The sequence below is a fragment of the Mesocricetus auratus genome, unplaced genomic scaffold (genome assembly GCF_017639785.1).
Source record: "Mesocricetus auratus isolate SY011 unplaced genomic scaffold, BCM_Maur_2.0 Super-Scaffold_4256, whole genome shotgun sequence".
NCBI classification, from domain to species: domain Eukaryota; kingdom Metazoa; phylum Chordata; class Mammalia; order Rodentia; family Cricetidae; genus Mesocricetus; species Mesocricetus auratus.
Genome location: NW_024429182.1, coordinates 92,078,549 through 92,095,986, shown reverse-complemented (window position 1 = coordinate 92,095,986; position 17,438 = coordinate 92,078,549). Strand labels below are relative to the sequence as shown.

Genomic DNA, 17,438 nt, shown 5'->3' with positions numbered 1-17,438 from the left:
AGACCATGCTGGAGAAACCCACAGAAATAGCTGACCTGAGCAAGTTTGAGTTCACAGATCCCAGCTTAAGACTGAACCAGGCCCCTTGAATGTGCATGTCAGTCTATGGGGCCTCTGTCAGGGGAACCAGTGTTTATCCCTAGTTACTGAGGGGACTTTGGGAGCCCAGTCTCTATGGAGGAATAACCTCTCAGCCTAGATACATGAGGGAGGGCCTAGGACTTGCCCCAAATGATGTGACAGACTTTGGTGATCTCCCTTAGGAGGCCTCATCTCCCGTGAGGAATGGATGGGTGGTGGGATTGGGAAGACTGGAGGAAACAGGACCTGGGATTGGTATGTAAAATATAATAGTTTTAATTTAAACAAAAATTAATTAAAAAAGAAAAAAACATAAACAAAACAAAAAGTAAAAAAAAACCCCACAAAACACAATAAAGCTAATGATTTTCTAAATACTAAGAAAAGCCAAGAAAAAGTGTTTAACCAAAAGATATATGAAAAATGAATTATTAGGTAAGTACAAAAATTTGTTTTAAAAATAGAATTGAGCGATGAAAAATTGTATAAAATAGTCAACCAATTTTGGACAAAATGCAACTGCAGGAGACAGGCAAGAACCATCTCTCATGGTCACAGAACCTAATATTGATTTGGATTCTGAGAACATCTTTCTGGTGTGTTTAGAAAAGGAATGAAACACAGGATAAAACTATAGGGTAGGTAAGCTTCAAGTTCCATGACAGCAATAACAGCCTCAGGAGGCACAGATAACGCCTGCACCAACTGGACAAAGTTGTAAGTGATTGGTCTCCCAGCTGGACAGTCCCATTCTTGGGCCCTAGGCCCAGGGGACACAACCCAGGCCCCCTTCCTGCCCATAGCAGCTGCACTAGCAGGTCAGCAGGCAAGACTCCAGCAAGCAGGCCATTCCATCTCTCCCCATTTGACCCTGGAATCTACAGCCCCAGGACAGCATTAGTGTCCCAAAATGCACAGGCACAGTCTGCACCAATTGGAGAAAGAGCAGCCCACAGAGGCAAAGGCACCACCTGCAGTACGTAAAGGAAAAGATTGGTAGACACTGGTATAAGAATACAGTCAGCACAATCCATATATATATATATATATATATGTATATATATATATATATATATGGATTCTTGTAATGGCTTAGAGGTTATGGCTAGATGAGATTAGGAACTTAAAGAATTTTGTAGTTGCTCAGTTCCACAAAACTGGATGTCTCAGCTGGTATTCTGTATGTTCTGGAATCCCAAAGTAGTAGACTTCAATTGCAGTGGAAGTGCAAGTGGGAGGCAAGCAGGCAAAGAATAAGAGAACCTTTCTTTTTTCATGTCCTTAGATCGACTTCCAGCAGATGCTATGGTCCATATTAAAGATATGTCTTCCTTCTTCAAGATATGGATTAAAGGCATATGTCTTCCTACCTCAAAAGTCTAGATTTGAAGTGGATTCACCCATTTCAAACCAAGTAAAAAATCTCTCAGAGGTGTACACTCCATTTCTGGAAGTAGTTGATTTCAGATATAGTCAAGTTGATAAATAGGAATAGCCATCAAAAGTCCACCCCTTGACAAGTTGACACACACACTCATTTCCCCTTATGTAATGATTAATTTTAAATTAAATCAATAAACATGTCATAACAATGCCTAAACAAAGCAAAACTATCCCATATCTAATCACAAGTACATTATATAGTTACCTTAGCCATAATTAGCCCAACGTGAATCCTTCAGACTATTGCAAACACATTGTAATTTTAGAGTAAATGGCAATGTCCTTTAGGGGATATCCTTTTAGTATATCAAACTGAAACATGATAATCATTGATAGTCTCTTATTTTATAACATATGATAAAGATATGAGAAGAAAACATGAATATTTGTGTTTTAGGGTTTCTATTTCTGTGAAGAAACCCTTGATGCAGGCAACTCTTATAGAAAAAAAATGTTTAATTGGAGTTGGTTTACGTACCAGAGGTTTAGTCCATTATCATCACTGTAGCTAGCAGTCAGGCATGGTGCATGGGAGTTGGCTTAAGGTTCTACATCTGGATCAGCAGGCAGGAGAGAGAGAGAGAGAGAGAGAGAGAGAGAGAGAGAGAGAGAGAGAGAGACAGAGACAGAGACAGAGACAGAGACAGAGACAGAGACAGAGACACAGAGAGAGACAGAGACAGAGACAGAGAGACAGAGAGAGACAGAGAGACAGAGAGAGACAGAGAGACAGAGAGAGACAGAGAGACAGAGAAAGACAGAGAGAGACAGAGAGAGAGAGAGACAGAGAGAGAGAGAGAGAAAGAGAGAGTGAGAGAGAGAGAGACTGGCTTGAGCATTTGAAACCTCAAAGCCACACTTTCCAACAATGTCACACCCACTCCAATTCAGCTATGCCCCTAATAGCCTAATAGTACCATTCCCTATGGGCCTATGTTGTCCATTTTCATTCAAACCATCAAATCTGTACAAATACAAGAACAAAATACATCAAAATCAATTATATCAACTCAAGTCTTCATTTTTTTCAACTGGTTCTGAACCTTAGCTGATATTTGAAACTACCTTCTTTGGCTACCCATTCTGTATTTCGTCTACTCTTAGCGAGCAACTTTGTAGGTCTTGGCTCTTTTTCTGGAGGAGTGATCAATATCTTAATTCCTGATGGTTCTGTGCCATTCCATTTGTCATCCTGCCTGGATTAGGTTGGTGTACTTTCCCATTGACTTTAGTCACAGGATGTGGTAGCACCAAGAGATGCCATAAAGCATCTTCTGGATTCCAACATAATCTTACTTACCTGCATTGTGAAGAAGCAATCCAATTTCCCTATGGTAAATTGGTTTAAAGGCATCAGAGGTTCAAAGTGACCAAGAAGAAGTCTGAGCTTCCAGTTCAATGGAATGTTGGTTGTGACTCCTCACAGGAGCCCCCTCTGGAACCAAAACTTCTAGGCCCAAAGAACTTTGTGTCATGGCAACAGCAAGCAAAAATTTCCTAGTGGATCAATATGGGTGATAGTGAATAAAAATATGCCCTTAGATACCTCTTGATTTCTCGACCTGGGGATATAGGCTATGGAAGAAATTTTACCATATACTGGACACTAATTCAAATATACACTGTCTTTTGGAGAACCCTGAAACAGTCCTCTAAACTGATGCCACCTAATTGACATTGTATCTGTGTCCTCAAGAGGCCATTCCATCTTTCTATCAGGCCAACTGCTTCAGAATAGTAGGGAGTATGGTAAGACCAGCAGATTTCATGATTGTGGGCCCACTGTCACACTTCTCTGGCTGTGAGGCAAGTTCCTTGGTCAGAAGCAATACTGTGTGGAATACCAGGATGGTGGATATAGCACTTTGTAAGTTCTCAAATGGTTATTTAGACAGAATCATTATGTGCAGGAAAGGCAAATCCATAACCAGAACAAGTATCAACTCCAGTAAGGAAAAGTGTTGTCCTTTCCATGGAGAAAGTGATCCAATATAATCAATCTGCTGCCGGGTTTTTGGCTATTCACCCATAGGAATGGTGCAATATCTATTGGTCCAAGTTTATCTCTGGTATTGTCAGAACTAGCACTCATCAGCAGTTGTAGACAGGTCAGCCTTGGTGAGCATCAATCCATGTTGATGAGCCCATGCATACATTCCATCTCCTCTGTTATGGCCACTTGGTCATGGGCCCAATGGAAATGCAAGAAAGCCTGGGGAAAAGAGGCAGACTCTCTACAGACTGGGTCATCCTTTCTAATTCATTATTAAATTCCTCCTGAACTGCAGTCACTTTTGATGAGCATTGGCATGGGACACAAATATCTTTATATCCTTTGCCCATTTGGATAGATTTATCCACATACTTCTTCCCCAGATATGTTTCTCACCTATTTCTCAGTCATGTTACTTTCAAGTCCATGACCATCCTGCAAACCTGTTAGCTAATGCCCATGAATCAATGAATAATTGTGAATCTGGCCATTCCGCCTTCCAAACAAAATGTACGACTATGTGTACCACCTGAAGTTCTGCTCCCTGTGAAGGTTTTTCTTCTCTGATATTTTTCAGGGTTGTCCCAGAAATTGATTGTAATGTTGCAGATGCCTACTTCAAGGTGGTTGTCTTAGTGCTGTGATGAAACAACATAACCAAAAAACAAGTTGTCAAGGAAAGGGTTTAATTGGACTTACACTTCAGCATTGCTATTCATCACTGATGGAAGTAAGGACAGGAACTCAAACAGGCCAGATTCTTGGAGACAGGAGCTGGTGCAGAGACCACAGAGGGGAGTTGATCACTGTCTTGCTTCCTACGGCTTGCTCAGCCCACCTACTTATAGAACCCAGGGTCAGTAACCCTGTGATGGTACCATTCACCCTGGACTGAGCCCTCCTCCATTGGTCACTAAATGCTAAAATGCTGGGAGAGTGAGAACTAGTTTTCTCTAAAGATATGGACCTTGGTAGGCAGACCACGGTGCAATGGATAGCCACACACCTGTGACTACAGGGGTAACACAGATGCACAAATTTATAGAAGACACATGGGTCAGTCAATAGGGAAGGAATGCGTAACAGGAAACATTTGGTGGGAGTAGATAAATATGATCAAAATACATTATATGAAATTATCAAGAAAATCTAACATATATGTATAAAAACAAAATGAAACAAAAGTTCAAATGGAGTATGGATTTAAATATAAAGCATAAAATTACAGTCTGTTCCAAAGAAAAATAGAAGTCTTAGATGAAATCTTGGTATGATTATATTATTTTAGACACAAAACAAATGGATTAAAGCACCAATTGGTCAGTGTAACAATTTTTTTAAACTGCTACCCCAAAGTGACATGTTAAAGCAGCGCCTCTCCATGGCTTTTGCAGAAAATCTATGTCTCAGTTTGGTTCTATGTTACAGTGATAAAACACTGAATGAATCCAACTTGGAGAAGAACAAGGTTATTTGGCTTACAACTTCTGATTATTGTCCATCACTGAGCAAACTAAAGCAGGAGCCTAGAGGCAGGAACTGAAGCAGAACCATGGAGGAGTGCTGCTTATTGGTTTGCTCCTCATGGCTACTCAGCTTATTTTCTTATACATCCTAGATTCACAAGGTCCAGTGGCATTGGCAATATTGGGATGTTTCCTACTGTATCAATCATTATTCAAGAAAATGCCTCATTGATACACAGTCACAGGCTAATGTGGTAGAGACAAGGATGTTCATTCCTTCCATAAATCCCTAGTTTTTGTTAAGTGAACAATATTTAACCAACAATCCCTGATACTCTGAATCCAGTTGAGGGGAAAACAGGAAATACACTCTGACTTGTAGGCACAAGAGAGACTTTCTGATAGAACCAAACATGGCTGGCATAAAACAAAATAAAGTCAATGAAATCCTTTCTAATGATATTCTGATATACTCATACATAGGTGCCTATCCCAATGATCATCAGAGAGGTTTCACCCAGCAACTGGTTGAAACAGATGCAGAGATCCACAGCCAAACATTAGGTGGAGCTAGGGGAATCCTACAGAAGAGGAGGGTAATGATTGTGGGAGCCAGATGGGTTCAAGATACCACAAGAAAACCCACTGAAGCATCTAACCTGGGCTCATAGGGGTTTAGAAAGACAACTTGCAACCAGGGAGCCTCCATGGGACTGACATAGGCCCTTGGCACATATATTGCCGTTGTGTAGTTTGATCTTCTAGTGGGTAGAAGAGGAGGCACCTAATCTCACTGCAACTTGATATACCATGGCTGATTGATATTCATTGGAGATTTTCCCTCTGCTGCATAGAAATGGAATAGGAGTGGATAGGGAAAGGGGAGGGGAAGAGAGGGGAACTGGGATTAGAGGAGGGAGGGAAATCTGTGGTCAAGAAATAACAAGAACACACACACACACACATGCACACACACACACACACACACACACACTCACACTACAAAGAAAAAAATCCAACAAAGGTAAAACCAGATGTCTGCACCTAGAATTACAGTCTTCCCAAATCCAGTTGCCCAGATAAGAGCTTGAAAACACAATAAAAAGAAAAAAAGAAAGAAAGGAGAGGAGGAGGAGAAGAAGGAGGAGGGAGAGGAGGAAGAGAAGGAGGAGAAGGAGAAGAAGAGAGTTCCAGCCAGATAGTCTTTCTACAACTCTAGTCAACAAGTGCAGAGCTGTGAACGCTCCGTGCTCAGGTAACTTTCTCCTTTTATACAGTCTAGGACTGCAGCTCAGGAAATGGGGCTGCAGTTAAATACTTCTCACCTTGTTTAAGGTCTTCCTACCCCCATGAACCTAAACCTTATCATCTCTCCTAGGCATAGACTAATCTAATATAAAATCTGGTGACCTGGGGTCTTGTCTCTTGGGTGATTCAAGACCCTGTCAAATTAGCAATCATTGTTAAACACCATAGTCCTTTGTTATGTGATCACCAAATATAATTCCAGGAATAATTCCTTCTTGTACCTATATGCAACACCAGGTTTTAATTTTTATGCTCATTTTATTGAAAAACTTCAAATACTATATTTTAATTGTTTTTCCCTTCTTCAATTATTTCTCAGGTCCTCTTCAACTCCATATGCACAAAACTCCATTATTTCTCTCTTTCTTTCAAAAAATACACTCACAATCAAACAAAATAAACCACCACCAACAAAAATAATATAACACCCCTGCAAATACCCACAACAAATAAAATTAAAATAAACAAGCAAAAACCCAGTAAAACAAAAAGATGCCTACATAAAACAAAATGAGATAAAAATTCTACATAAGTATCATTCAGTTTGGTTTATATTCATCAAATGATCCTGGATATGAACCCTGCTTGCAGTGTAGAGATAATGTACCAAATGGAACTCCACTGGAGAAAAGTGATTTTCCTTAGTCAACAAGTATCAATTGCAGATAGCTTCTTCCTTATGCTTGGGATACTGTATTCACTTTTCCCTCTCAGTGCTGGGACCCTGTCAGGCTTGGACCTGTACCCTCTGTGTACTGCCAGAGTCTCTGTGAGTTTATAACTACATTAATTCTGTTATGTTTCTCAGATACTTTTTTCCTTGGAGTTATGCAACAAATCTGGTTTTTACCAACTCTGGTCTCAGCCTCCTCTTCAGCATAATTCTGAGTCTCAATGAGAACACATACCATTTGATGAACATACACCATTTAGAACTGAGTGCTCCTAAGGTCTTTCACTCTCAATACATTGTCCACTTGTGGGTCTCTGTGTTAGCTCCCATATACTATAAGAGATTCTCTGCTGCAGATCAAGCAAATCACTGATATATGGGTGTGGCAATCATTGTACTGCTATGTTGCTTTACCAAAACAATAATAATAGGTATTCCACTAGGACCAAAACCAATCTAATATCAGATTAATGACCTTTTTATAACAATGTCAGAAGTGGATCCACTCATGGAATTGGTCTTAAATCCAATCAGAAGGTGTTTGGTTAATCCTACAACATTTGTGATACCATTGAAAGAATATAACTTGCAAGGCCTACCACTGTTACAGGATGTAGTGTTTGTAGCTATGTAACAGCAGGTTTGAATACTAATATTTGTGGTTTGTACGTGTTTTTCAATGATTAACAGAAAAATACCAAGATATAATGGACAAAAGAGTAATAACATAATTTGAAAAATAGTATTTATTTATTTTTTGTTTGTTTATTTATTTTTCTTTATTTCCTTGAAAATATGTACTGACCAAGTCTGGTTTATTTGTTTTTCCAGAAGAGACATTACTAAAATTCTCTATTTTGGCATCCTCATTTGGCATCAACAATGAAGGTTGATATAATGAAAGTCAGAAGTGTTTTTTCATAACTGGAGTGGGTGAAAACATCCATTTAAACTAATTTAAGGCAAATTGTAGCATTTCCCCAGATGTATACGTTAGTTGAACTTACCATTCATTTGTTGTAAAGGAATCAACAATAGCCAGAAATGACTCAACTTTCCCTGAGTCACTAAACATTTAAACAAATATAATAGCTGGGAAACCAGCATGGGACTGTTCCAGACCCCCTGAATTTGGATGTCACTTTGGAGGTCTGGTTAATCTATGGGTCTGGTATGCGAATGAACTTTGGGTGTCCACTCTACATAAAGAGATACTCTCTCAACCTAGACACATGGGGAAGGGTCTAGGCCCAGCTCCAAATGATATGATAGATTTTGAAGACCACCCATGGAAGGCCTCACCCTCCCTGGCGAGCAGAAAAGGGATGGAATAGAGGGTTGTTGGGGGGCAGGGGAGGAGGGGAGGAGAGGGACAGGGAACTGGTACTGACACGTAAAAGAAGGTTTTTTCTAATTTCAATTTCAAAGAAAGGAAAAAAAGAAATAATGAAGTTTGAAATAGGCTTGTGAATGGATACTAATTTTTACTATATATTCACATATTTAGTACATTATATTTAAGCAGAAGATCAAGAGAAAAAAGTCTTTCTAGAAGAAAATATTCAAATACTGAAATATTAACTAATTTTATTTTACTTATTTCATTTATAAAGATAATCTTGAAGGGGCTACCTAAATTGATATGACGTTTCCTATGTTAATTTGAAATTTTGTGGCAGTGCTAGTGTTGTATTTTGGCAATCATTATTTTTTCAAGTCATCAAGAACTTCTTGCTTTCTTATTTTGTTCCAAGAATCTGGAATAGCACCTAAATTTGTAAATTTTCTTCCATATTTCTCTTCAAGCTTCCATCTGAAGTGACAGATAAACCATTTCCAATACGGCTGGGTAGATAAGTCTGGAGTGATGCTCCATGTGGCATAATCACCTCCTGCTTCTCGATATTTCTTGTATGGGAATGTACGGTTATCACTTGAAATAAATGAACGATCACTTGCTACAGAAGTAGTACAGATGTCAGTGACAAAGTAGTCTGTTTTATGATAATGCCATCCATTGACAGCCTGAGGGCGGTGGAATGTCATACTGTGGTCTCCTTCATGTGAGGCAACAGTGTTTGTACAAATTGCTTTACAAAAAGGACACTGTTTCCAGCAGCCACAGAGATGCTCAGAGAGAATTTTCTCAATGTCAGGAACCATTTCATCTATGGGCCTCCCTGAGCAGTCCTCTTCTACTTTCCTCATGGCAGGATCCAAAGCTGCACTCATGGCTTCTTTGAGAAACTCAGTATCCTTTATCTCCTGGTGCTCGATGCTTATCAGGTCTCTTCTTGGAAAGATCAGGTTGCTCCCTAGGTGATCACAGAACAAATCCAACCAGCGAGAAGCGGTGCTGCTATTATCATAAGCTACTTCTGTGGTCTTGTGAATAGCAGTGAGGATGGCATTCTTGATGTCATCTAAACTTATTTTTAAAAAAGTTTTTACTTTTTCACCTTCTTTTTCTGAACAGTATATTCTAATGTGGTCTCTAATGTAATCCCTGAAAAAGGATTCTGGCTGATGAATGTATTCCCAATACTTATCAAAGTTTTCTTCTTCTGCCAGAGAAATGAGAATATGATTCTCCAAGTTAGCCCTGTTTCCATTGAATGCAGGGCAGGTAGCTCGCATGTCCCCAGCTACTTTAGGAACTATTTTGTCCCATATGGTGGTAGAGATAGCAGGAGTGAGCTTGAGCCACAGGAAGTCAACAAAGGATGTGATGGAGGTGGCACCATGGCAGGAGATCTTAAAACTCATGAAGAAATCATCTTTCTTGATCTCCAGATAGTTCACAGGATCGTTTGCTCTCTTGAATGCCTCATGCATTTCTTTGAAACTCTTAGATGCTCTTTGGAATAAGTATAAGGCTAAGTCAATGGTATAGTCTCTGGTAAATGTGTAATTTTCTTCAGGGGAAACAGATGTTTCTAATATCCTCAGGATTTTATGAAAATCGTTCTGATTGTAATCACGCTTTTGCTTCCAAATGTTTGTAATTGTTTCATTATATATTAAAAAAATGTTCTTAGTAGTTTTATTAATGGACTCTTTATGGCAAGTTTCTAAACTCTTTGTAATTACATGATATTTGTTTTTCATTTGGACATGCTTCTCATAATCAATGCAAAATATTTTTCTATCCTTTCTTTTTAGTTTTTCTGCAATATTTCTTTCCTTTTTGAAATACCCTAGAAAAATGCTTTCAGCATCCCCATCTATGTTGGGCTCTGTGACAGGAGGTGCAGTAGAAGACACATTGTAGATCCAATTTGTCCAAACTTGATTGAATTTCTCACGCAACTCTTCATCACTCAATTCTTTACCTTTCACACGTAAAGCCAACTTTCGACTCCTCTCTAACAATTCATTTTCATATTGTGACTTTTGGTTATCTAGTCTTTCTTGGCTTTTTTTAAGACTGATAAGTTCATTGCCTTTGCTTCTGGTGTCTGAAATAAGTGCATCTTTAAGAATTAGTAGCTTATGTTCAAAATTTGCTTTCCATTGTATCAATGTATCACTATCTGGGTCTTCTTCAAAATACTTGTCAAATTCTTGCTTGATAGTTTCATACTTGTTGTTAAGTGGACCCTCTAGTACATCGGTTGTGAGTGTCGGGATTTTTCCGTTTTGAATCTGATTGTTCAACTGATTCTGTAATTCCAGAACATGACTCCTCAGTTCCCAGGTCCAGCTGTTATACATGGTTTCCAGTTTACTCATGGCTATGACCTCTTGTGTGTTCCTAAAACTGAAAATGAAATTTTCACTGACCAGGGCTTTCCACAAATCTTGAACTCTAAATTTGACATCTGAGATCTTCATGATTCTTCCCCTGGATTCCTGCTGGGCAGTCCTAAGAATCCCACTCTTCAGTTCCTGGACATTATGACTATAGCGAGGATTAGGAGGAGCCATTGGTGGATTGCCATCCCAGAGGTGGGCAAAGTAGTAGACATGACTATTGACATCAAATTTAATTACATCATTAAAGCGGGTTATGTTTGAGCACTCTTCCTGTTCAGCTGCTAATGCAGTCATTTCATCCAGTCTCTGCTCCAGTCTCCTTCGTCCTTCCATAGTTTGGTCTTTTGCTGTAACCTCTCCTACATTCTGATGGACAAAGATGCAACTGGGCGAGATTTTCACTTGTTTCATTCTCAGAAAGGCCTGAACAACTATCTGGAGAATGTCCTGCATCTCTGATGGATTCTCCCCAAAAATATTGATCAGAGTCAAGTTCCCGAGGCCAATAACAAATGTAGCCAACTCATTGTCCCAATTCTGGGATTTATTGTTGAGTTCTGGAGCTCGAAGTCCTTCTGTGTCTACAACAAGCATAAAATCAAAGCCAATCTCTTCTGCAAATTTCTCATCCACCTCCAAGATCTGCATATAGGCTCCCTTTGTACATCTGCCTGCACTAACTGTGAACTCTAACCCAAACAGGGCATTCAGTAGGGTAGATTTCCCTGAGCTCTGCAGACCAAGGATAGAGAGAACAAACAGTCTTTTATCTCCAAGTTTCTCTGAGACCTTGTCAAAAACAGCTGCCACCCACTTTAGAGGCACATATGAAGCATCCCCATCCATGAGCTCAATGGGAACACCAGCTACCAACAGATCTGCAGCTATTTGGGGGAGGCAGAGGAAAAGGCTATCTCTAGAGGAGGAAGTTTCTTCCAGAGCTTCATAGATCTGGCCAACTTCTCGGAGGAGGTGCTCAATTCCAAACGTGCAGTTAAGAATCTCCGTAGAGATGGCTTCTATCTGTTTCTGCCACAATGTAAGTGAGTTGCTTTTCTCTGCCTTTTTCTTTTCTGCCTGTACCTGTGACCATAAAATTTGCTGATTTTCATGTAAAATCTCCAAATGTTCCTTGGTTAGGTTTTCCAAAACTATACTTATCCAGTATAAGAAGTAAAGTTTGAGATAATTTTCTGAGTCTTCTTTGAGAATTTTTAAGACAGATTGCATTAAATCATTGAGGGGGAAGGCCTTTTCAAACTGCTGTCGTCGTATTTTTTGTTTTTCTGTCTCAATGTCACTCTTGTGTTGTTCAATGCTCCGATGCCCCTTTTTTTGCAGATGATAGAGTTCTTTGTCCTTCTTACACCAAAGGTGCCACAGTTGTCCCTGAAGAGGTACCACATTTTCTTTTACCTGAGACAACTTGGTTTGTTTCAGGAGTTCCATATTTGTCTGGGCTTTTTCTTTGGCTTCCCTCAATTTTCTTTGGTCTTCATCAATCTTGAATCCTTGTTTTCGAGCCACCTGTGAACAGTCTTCTATACTGAGAGCAGTGCCAGAGATCGCCAGTAAATTTTTGATGGTAGTCATGAGTTCTTCTGTTAATTCTGCCTCGTTTCTATTCCTAATGCCAATTCTGACCTTTCTTCCAGCATTATTAGTCATTACTTTTTCTTTGTCATCAATTAAACAGATCAGACATTTTGATGACTGCCACAGGTGTCTGACAAGATTCTGGTTTTCTTTATTTTTATCAGAAGCTGACATGAGGATCACGATGAGAGAAGAGACATCCTGCAGGAATCTGAGTTGTTGCCTATGTTCTTTGGCATCTCCATGAAGATTTGTGAAGGCCACACACTTGTCAAATATGTCCTCACCTTGGCTTCCTGGGCAGAACCAGCATATCTCCACCACTCCCTCCATCAGGAGATAGTGTTTGCTGCTTCCTCTGCTGTGTCTGTGAAAAAACACATCATGTTTATGTCTGCTGAGAAGAGAGTTCATGATCTGAGATTTGGAAGCAGAGAGGCCATTTCCAACCCTAATGAAGGACACAATGGGACTAGAGACACAGCACATCTGCTGTTTCTTGTGACTGTAGCTTTTGTCCTGTGGTGATTTACTTGACTCTTGCCAACTTTTCCTAACTTGCCTGAGAGACCAGAGAGAAAATTCCATGTGAGAATTATTGGGATTTGGCACTACAAGGGGTAGTGCAAATTGACAAATGGAAAGTTTGGACAAAATATATTGCCTGGCAAGATCATCTGCACAATGAAAAATGGCCATCTGGATGTCCATTGGGTGAATGTGGGACTGGGACTCAGTGCCTAAAGAATTAGTGACTTTCTCTCTGTCATCAAACAACTCTTCATATGGATCAATAACATCATCTTCCTGGTCAGAGGCACCTTTAAAGTTTCCAGTTTCTGCATTTCCAGCTTTTTTGAAGACCAGATGTCTGAACCCACAATCTAGCATCAGTAGCTTTTGTAGGAAATAGAAGGGAAGTTCCTCTTCACATCTTGGCTGTGTGTTGTACACAGAAGTCTTGTAAATCAGATGGAAGTCAGCTCTGCGCAGGCCTTTTGGGTAGTGATGTTGTAGGCCTAGACGCTGGAGTAAGTCTAGGAAAGGTCCTTTTTCTATCACCTCTTTTTCTTCTTGTTCATAAGATTCTTTCTTTTTATTCAGGAGACTTTGCAATTGTTTTCTCACCTCATCCATCTGCAAAGAAGAGATGATGTCTTCATATTTCCCATCAATGAGTAATCTCAAATTACTCTCTAAATTCCCCCAATCATGATCTGTTCCAAATTTTGTGAGGGCATGCACAACTTTAGTTGACAATAAGTGCTCCATGTGCTGCCTTGTTAATGCCAAGCGTTGTGCTTTTTCTTCTGGAGAAATGGCTGAGATCCCAACTGTGGTCGTCAGAGCTTTGAGCACCAGGAGTGCCTGTGCCCTGTCAATGCAGATAGTTTTGAGTTCCTGGTATCTGTGTTGGACAGTTTGTATTTCATCCAGAAGGTAGGTTAACTCAGTGCACCCCAGGAGAGGCTGGAAAATCCTGCTTTCCAGCTGATAGCCTGCACCAGCTGCGATGGAGAGTAGTAGCAGCTGCATGTCTGGCTGCTCTGCTTCTCTGAGGTAGATCAAGAAGGAGCCAAGAGCTGTGGTGACATCACAGGTGGCCTTTCTTTGAGCCCCTTCCACTGTTTCTGGGGACTCATATTTGATGTTTGCTCCTGTGAGAGATTTTTGGATTTCTTTCAAACGTCTAAGGAACCCAGACAATTCAGTGATTTTGACTTGCTGTTCCTCTGACTCTGCCTGGTAGATCCACTGAATGACTGTCCTCACCTGAGGAAAGTTTTTCACTTTGTAGACATGAGGTTCTAGAAGGCTGCGGAACTGAGATTTAATAAACTGTGTTTTTTTGATGGATGTGGTCTTGCAAAAGTTGACAGTCCTCATGAGAAAATGTTGTAGATCCCAGTTTGTGAGGCATGTATTAATCCAAATGTCATACCCTTTTGTTTTGTGAGCCAATGCTTGCATGAATCCTATCATGTTGTTAAGCTGTTCTTCGGGGTCAGAGACCTCCCAGGATTTCACATCATCCAGGAATTTTCCTGCTTCCTTTATGGAACTCAGCATCTCTTCTCCAGCCTGGATGTGGGCAGCAAGGCCTGTCAGAGCAGAGTAGTTGTCTGCTAGGCAACTAGCCACCAGAAAGGGGTCCTTAAAATTGTTTCTGTGGTTAGACAGGATGATGTCCCAAATGGGCACCAGCTGAAGTTCTCGGTCAATGACAGACCACGTTTTATTGCTGGCAAGAAGTCCAGTTGTCCACTGAGAAATTCCATTAGCCTCTGGTGGTCCACCTATCTGAGACACAGATAATTTCACTTTTAATTGAATCTGCTGGTTAGTTGAATTTTTGTAGAATCTTACTGAATGTGAGTCTGATGCTGTTATCTCTCCCCCAACTTTAATCCCAAAGCCACTGTAGCTTGCCCTTATGTAGGCATTCAAAGCTTCTGCTGTCTGCTGTTTCACATGATCCAGATGGTCACTTATGAAACCCTCTGAAACGGCCTTCCAGCAGTAGATTCCCCCAAGGTGCAGAGGGCCTTGATTAGCATGAGAGCCAAATCTGTTGAAGAAGTTTTCAGCCCTATTCCTCAGTGAGAGGAATCTGTCTGGTCCATCAGTGTGTTCCAGCTGCTCTTCAATGATTTTCAGTTCCTTGAGAGCAGCGGTGGAGAGCTGGAGCTGATCATTGCTTAAGTGGAAGGAGGCTAGTGGGTTGTAGCTGAACATCAATGAGCAGAAATAAGCGTGTTTAAAATGTGACGGGTGGGCATCTGTGGATTCTGAATGCTTGACTTTGTCCATCCCACCTTCTGAACTAAATCCCCAGCCTCCACCCTTTGCTGACAGTGTTAATCTGAAACCGAGTTTTTCCACAGTTTCTGTGAATTGGGATTCTTCTTTGGAAGATGCAAACTCTTTTGTTTCCATCCGTTTACCTTGCTCAGATCCAAAGAGGAAGAATTCCTGAGGGACCCTGAGTAGTTCTTCTCTCCTTGCTACCAGGTCCTTTTGGTGACAGGTCTTATAAATTCCCTGCAGAGCCAGCCCTCCAGATGTGACTCTTAGCAGGTATCTGTCTGAGAAGTTTTCACTGGTTGCCAGTTTCTGTTCTATGTGACTGAGATGTCTCTCCATTGTTTCAGTGACGTCTTTTAGGGGCACATCGGGTCCAGGCCAGCACTCTTCAGGGATCTCCATTGCCTGTCTCAGCTCTGCTTCTTTCCTCCTCACTGCCTCTTCCTGTCTGTGCTTCCCTTGTGACTGCAAGGCCCTCAGTTCCTGCAGTGCCTGTCCTGCCTGCCTCTGCCTGTTCTTTATCATCTGTCCTGGAGTCTCCTGGAACTCTGCAACACTATTTGGCTGTGAGAGGTCAAGCAGCTTGTCTAGGGCCTTTTTCTCCCATGTGTGTTGTGTCTGGGACTTCAGCTTCTGGACGTCTATTTTGTCTAAGTGTTGTAAGGCCTGGACACAGGTCACACCCAGGTCTTCCTGAAGCTTAGGCAGCCAGTAGTCAACAGACAGCCCCACTTCTGTCAGCACCTCCTGGAGATTTTGCTGTCTTCTGCTTTTGGATTGAGGCTCATCATGGATGCACTTTTTTGTTTCCATGGCTCTGTAAAGAACAGGTACATATTTAGTCTGTTTCTCAAGTGTAAGAATTCTTGTCCACATTAATGTGTGAGGGTTATTAGGAGCCTAGTCTGCAAATCTCTTCATGCCTTCATCTAATCATCTTAATTACAGTTGTTTAAAATATTTCTTGTATCATTTTCTATTTTCTGAATATAGTTTATGTGTCTGGCTATCATTAATAGCTACAATGTACCAGATTTCTCTTTAAATATATAATGGCTCCTTCTGTTAAGATATATCTTTTCTTTATCTCTGTCTCTATTTTTCCCTCCACTCGATCTCTGATCCCTCATGTTCTCCTTCTCTATTCCCTTCCTACTACTTCCCTCTCCTCTACTCTCCCCCCTCCCATAAGTTTAAAGAGCAATATGGCACTAGGGAAATGTCCAGAGATCCCCAAGGAAAACCCCAACTAAGAATATAAGCCATAGTTGAAAGGCCACCTTAAATGCCCTTCCTCTATAATGAGAATGATAACTATCTTATATGCCATCCTAGAGCCTACACCCAGTTGGTGATAAAAGCAGAAGCAGAGATGTACAGCTCAGCACTGAGCCTAACTCCTGGAATCCAGTTGTAAAGAGGGAGGAGTGATGGGCAAAGGGATTGAGACCATGCTAGGGAAATCCACAGAAACAACTGACCTGAGCAAGTGGGAGCTGACAGACCCCAGTCTGACAGCTGGGAAACCAGCATAGGACAAAACCAGGCCCCCTGAATGTTGGTGTTAGCTGGAAGGCCAGGGCAGTCTATGGGGCCTCTGACAGTGTAATCAGTATTTATCCCTATGGCATGAATGGACTTTGGGAGCCCATTACCTCATGGAGGAATATTCTCTCAGCCTAGATACATGGAGGAGGGCTTAGGCCCTGCCCAAAATGATGTGACAAACTTTGATGATCCCGCAAAGGAGACCTCACCCTCCCTGGGGAGTGGATGCAGGGTAGGTTGGGGTGGCTGTTGGTGGGCAACATGGGAGGACAGGAAGGAGAGGAAACTGGGATTGGTATGTAAAATAAGATTGTTTTTAATTTTAATTTAAAAAGTTAAAAAATGAGCTTCAATGTAATAAATTAGTTTTAAGCATTTCTTCCTACATTGACTCAACATCAGAACCATTAAATTAATGGTTAAGATTGAATACATAGTTAGGTGATAGCCTAGTTTTTATCTTAAATAAAAGCTGATTAAATTTTCTATATTTGTTTCTATGAGACCTATGTTGACTGTTTCCCATGAGAATTTCTTGAATACATCTTAAGTTATGTAGTATTTATTTGACCTGCCATCATAAATAAATTCTACTTTGTGTATGTCTGTCACTCATTTCTAACTGTGAAATTTTGTCCAAGGATGCTGTCTTAGTGTCCTTTCTATTGTGATCATACATCATGATTAAAGCATCTTATAAAAGAATTGGTTTAATTTGGGGTTTATGATGTCAGATGTCTGTGACCATCATGTCTGGGGCATGGCAGGG

General features: G+C 40.7%; 1 protein-coding gene across 1 annotated transcript; it reads right to left on the bottom strand.

Annotated features, from left to right (window-relative positions):
* Window positions 1-8,230: 8,230 nt before the first annotated feature.
* LOC101842856 (interferon-induced very large GTPase 1-like) lies at window positions 8,231-15,934 on the bottom strand. The gene has a single exon (XM_040756859.1). The coding sequence runs from the start codon at window positions 15,932-15,934 to the stop codon at window positions 8,669-8,671; it is 7,266 nt and encodes a 2,421-aa protein (XP_040612793.1). The 3' UTR covers window positions 8,231-8,668.
* Window positions 15,935-17,438: the final 1,504 nt, after the last annotated feature.

Excerpts from the sequence above, each read along its gene's own strand:
- LOC101842856 (XM_040756859.1), bottom strand. The coding sequence starts at position 15,934 with ATGGAAACAAAAAAGTGCATCCATGATGAGCCTCAATCCAAAAGCAGA.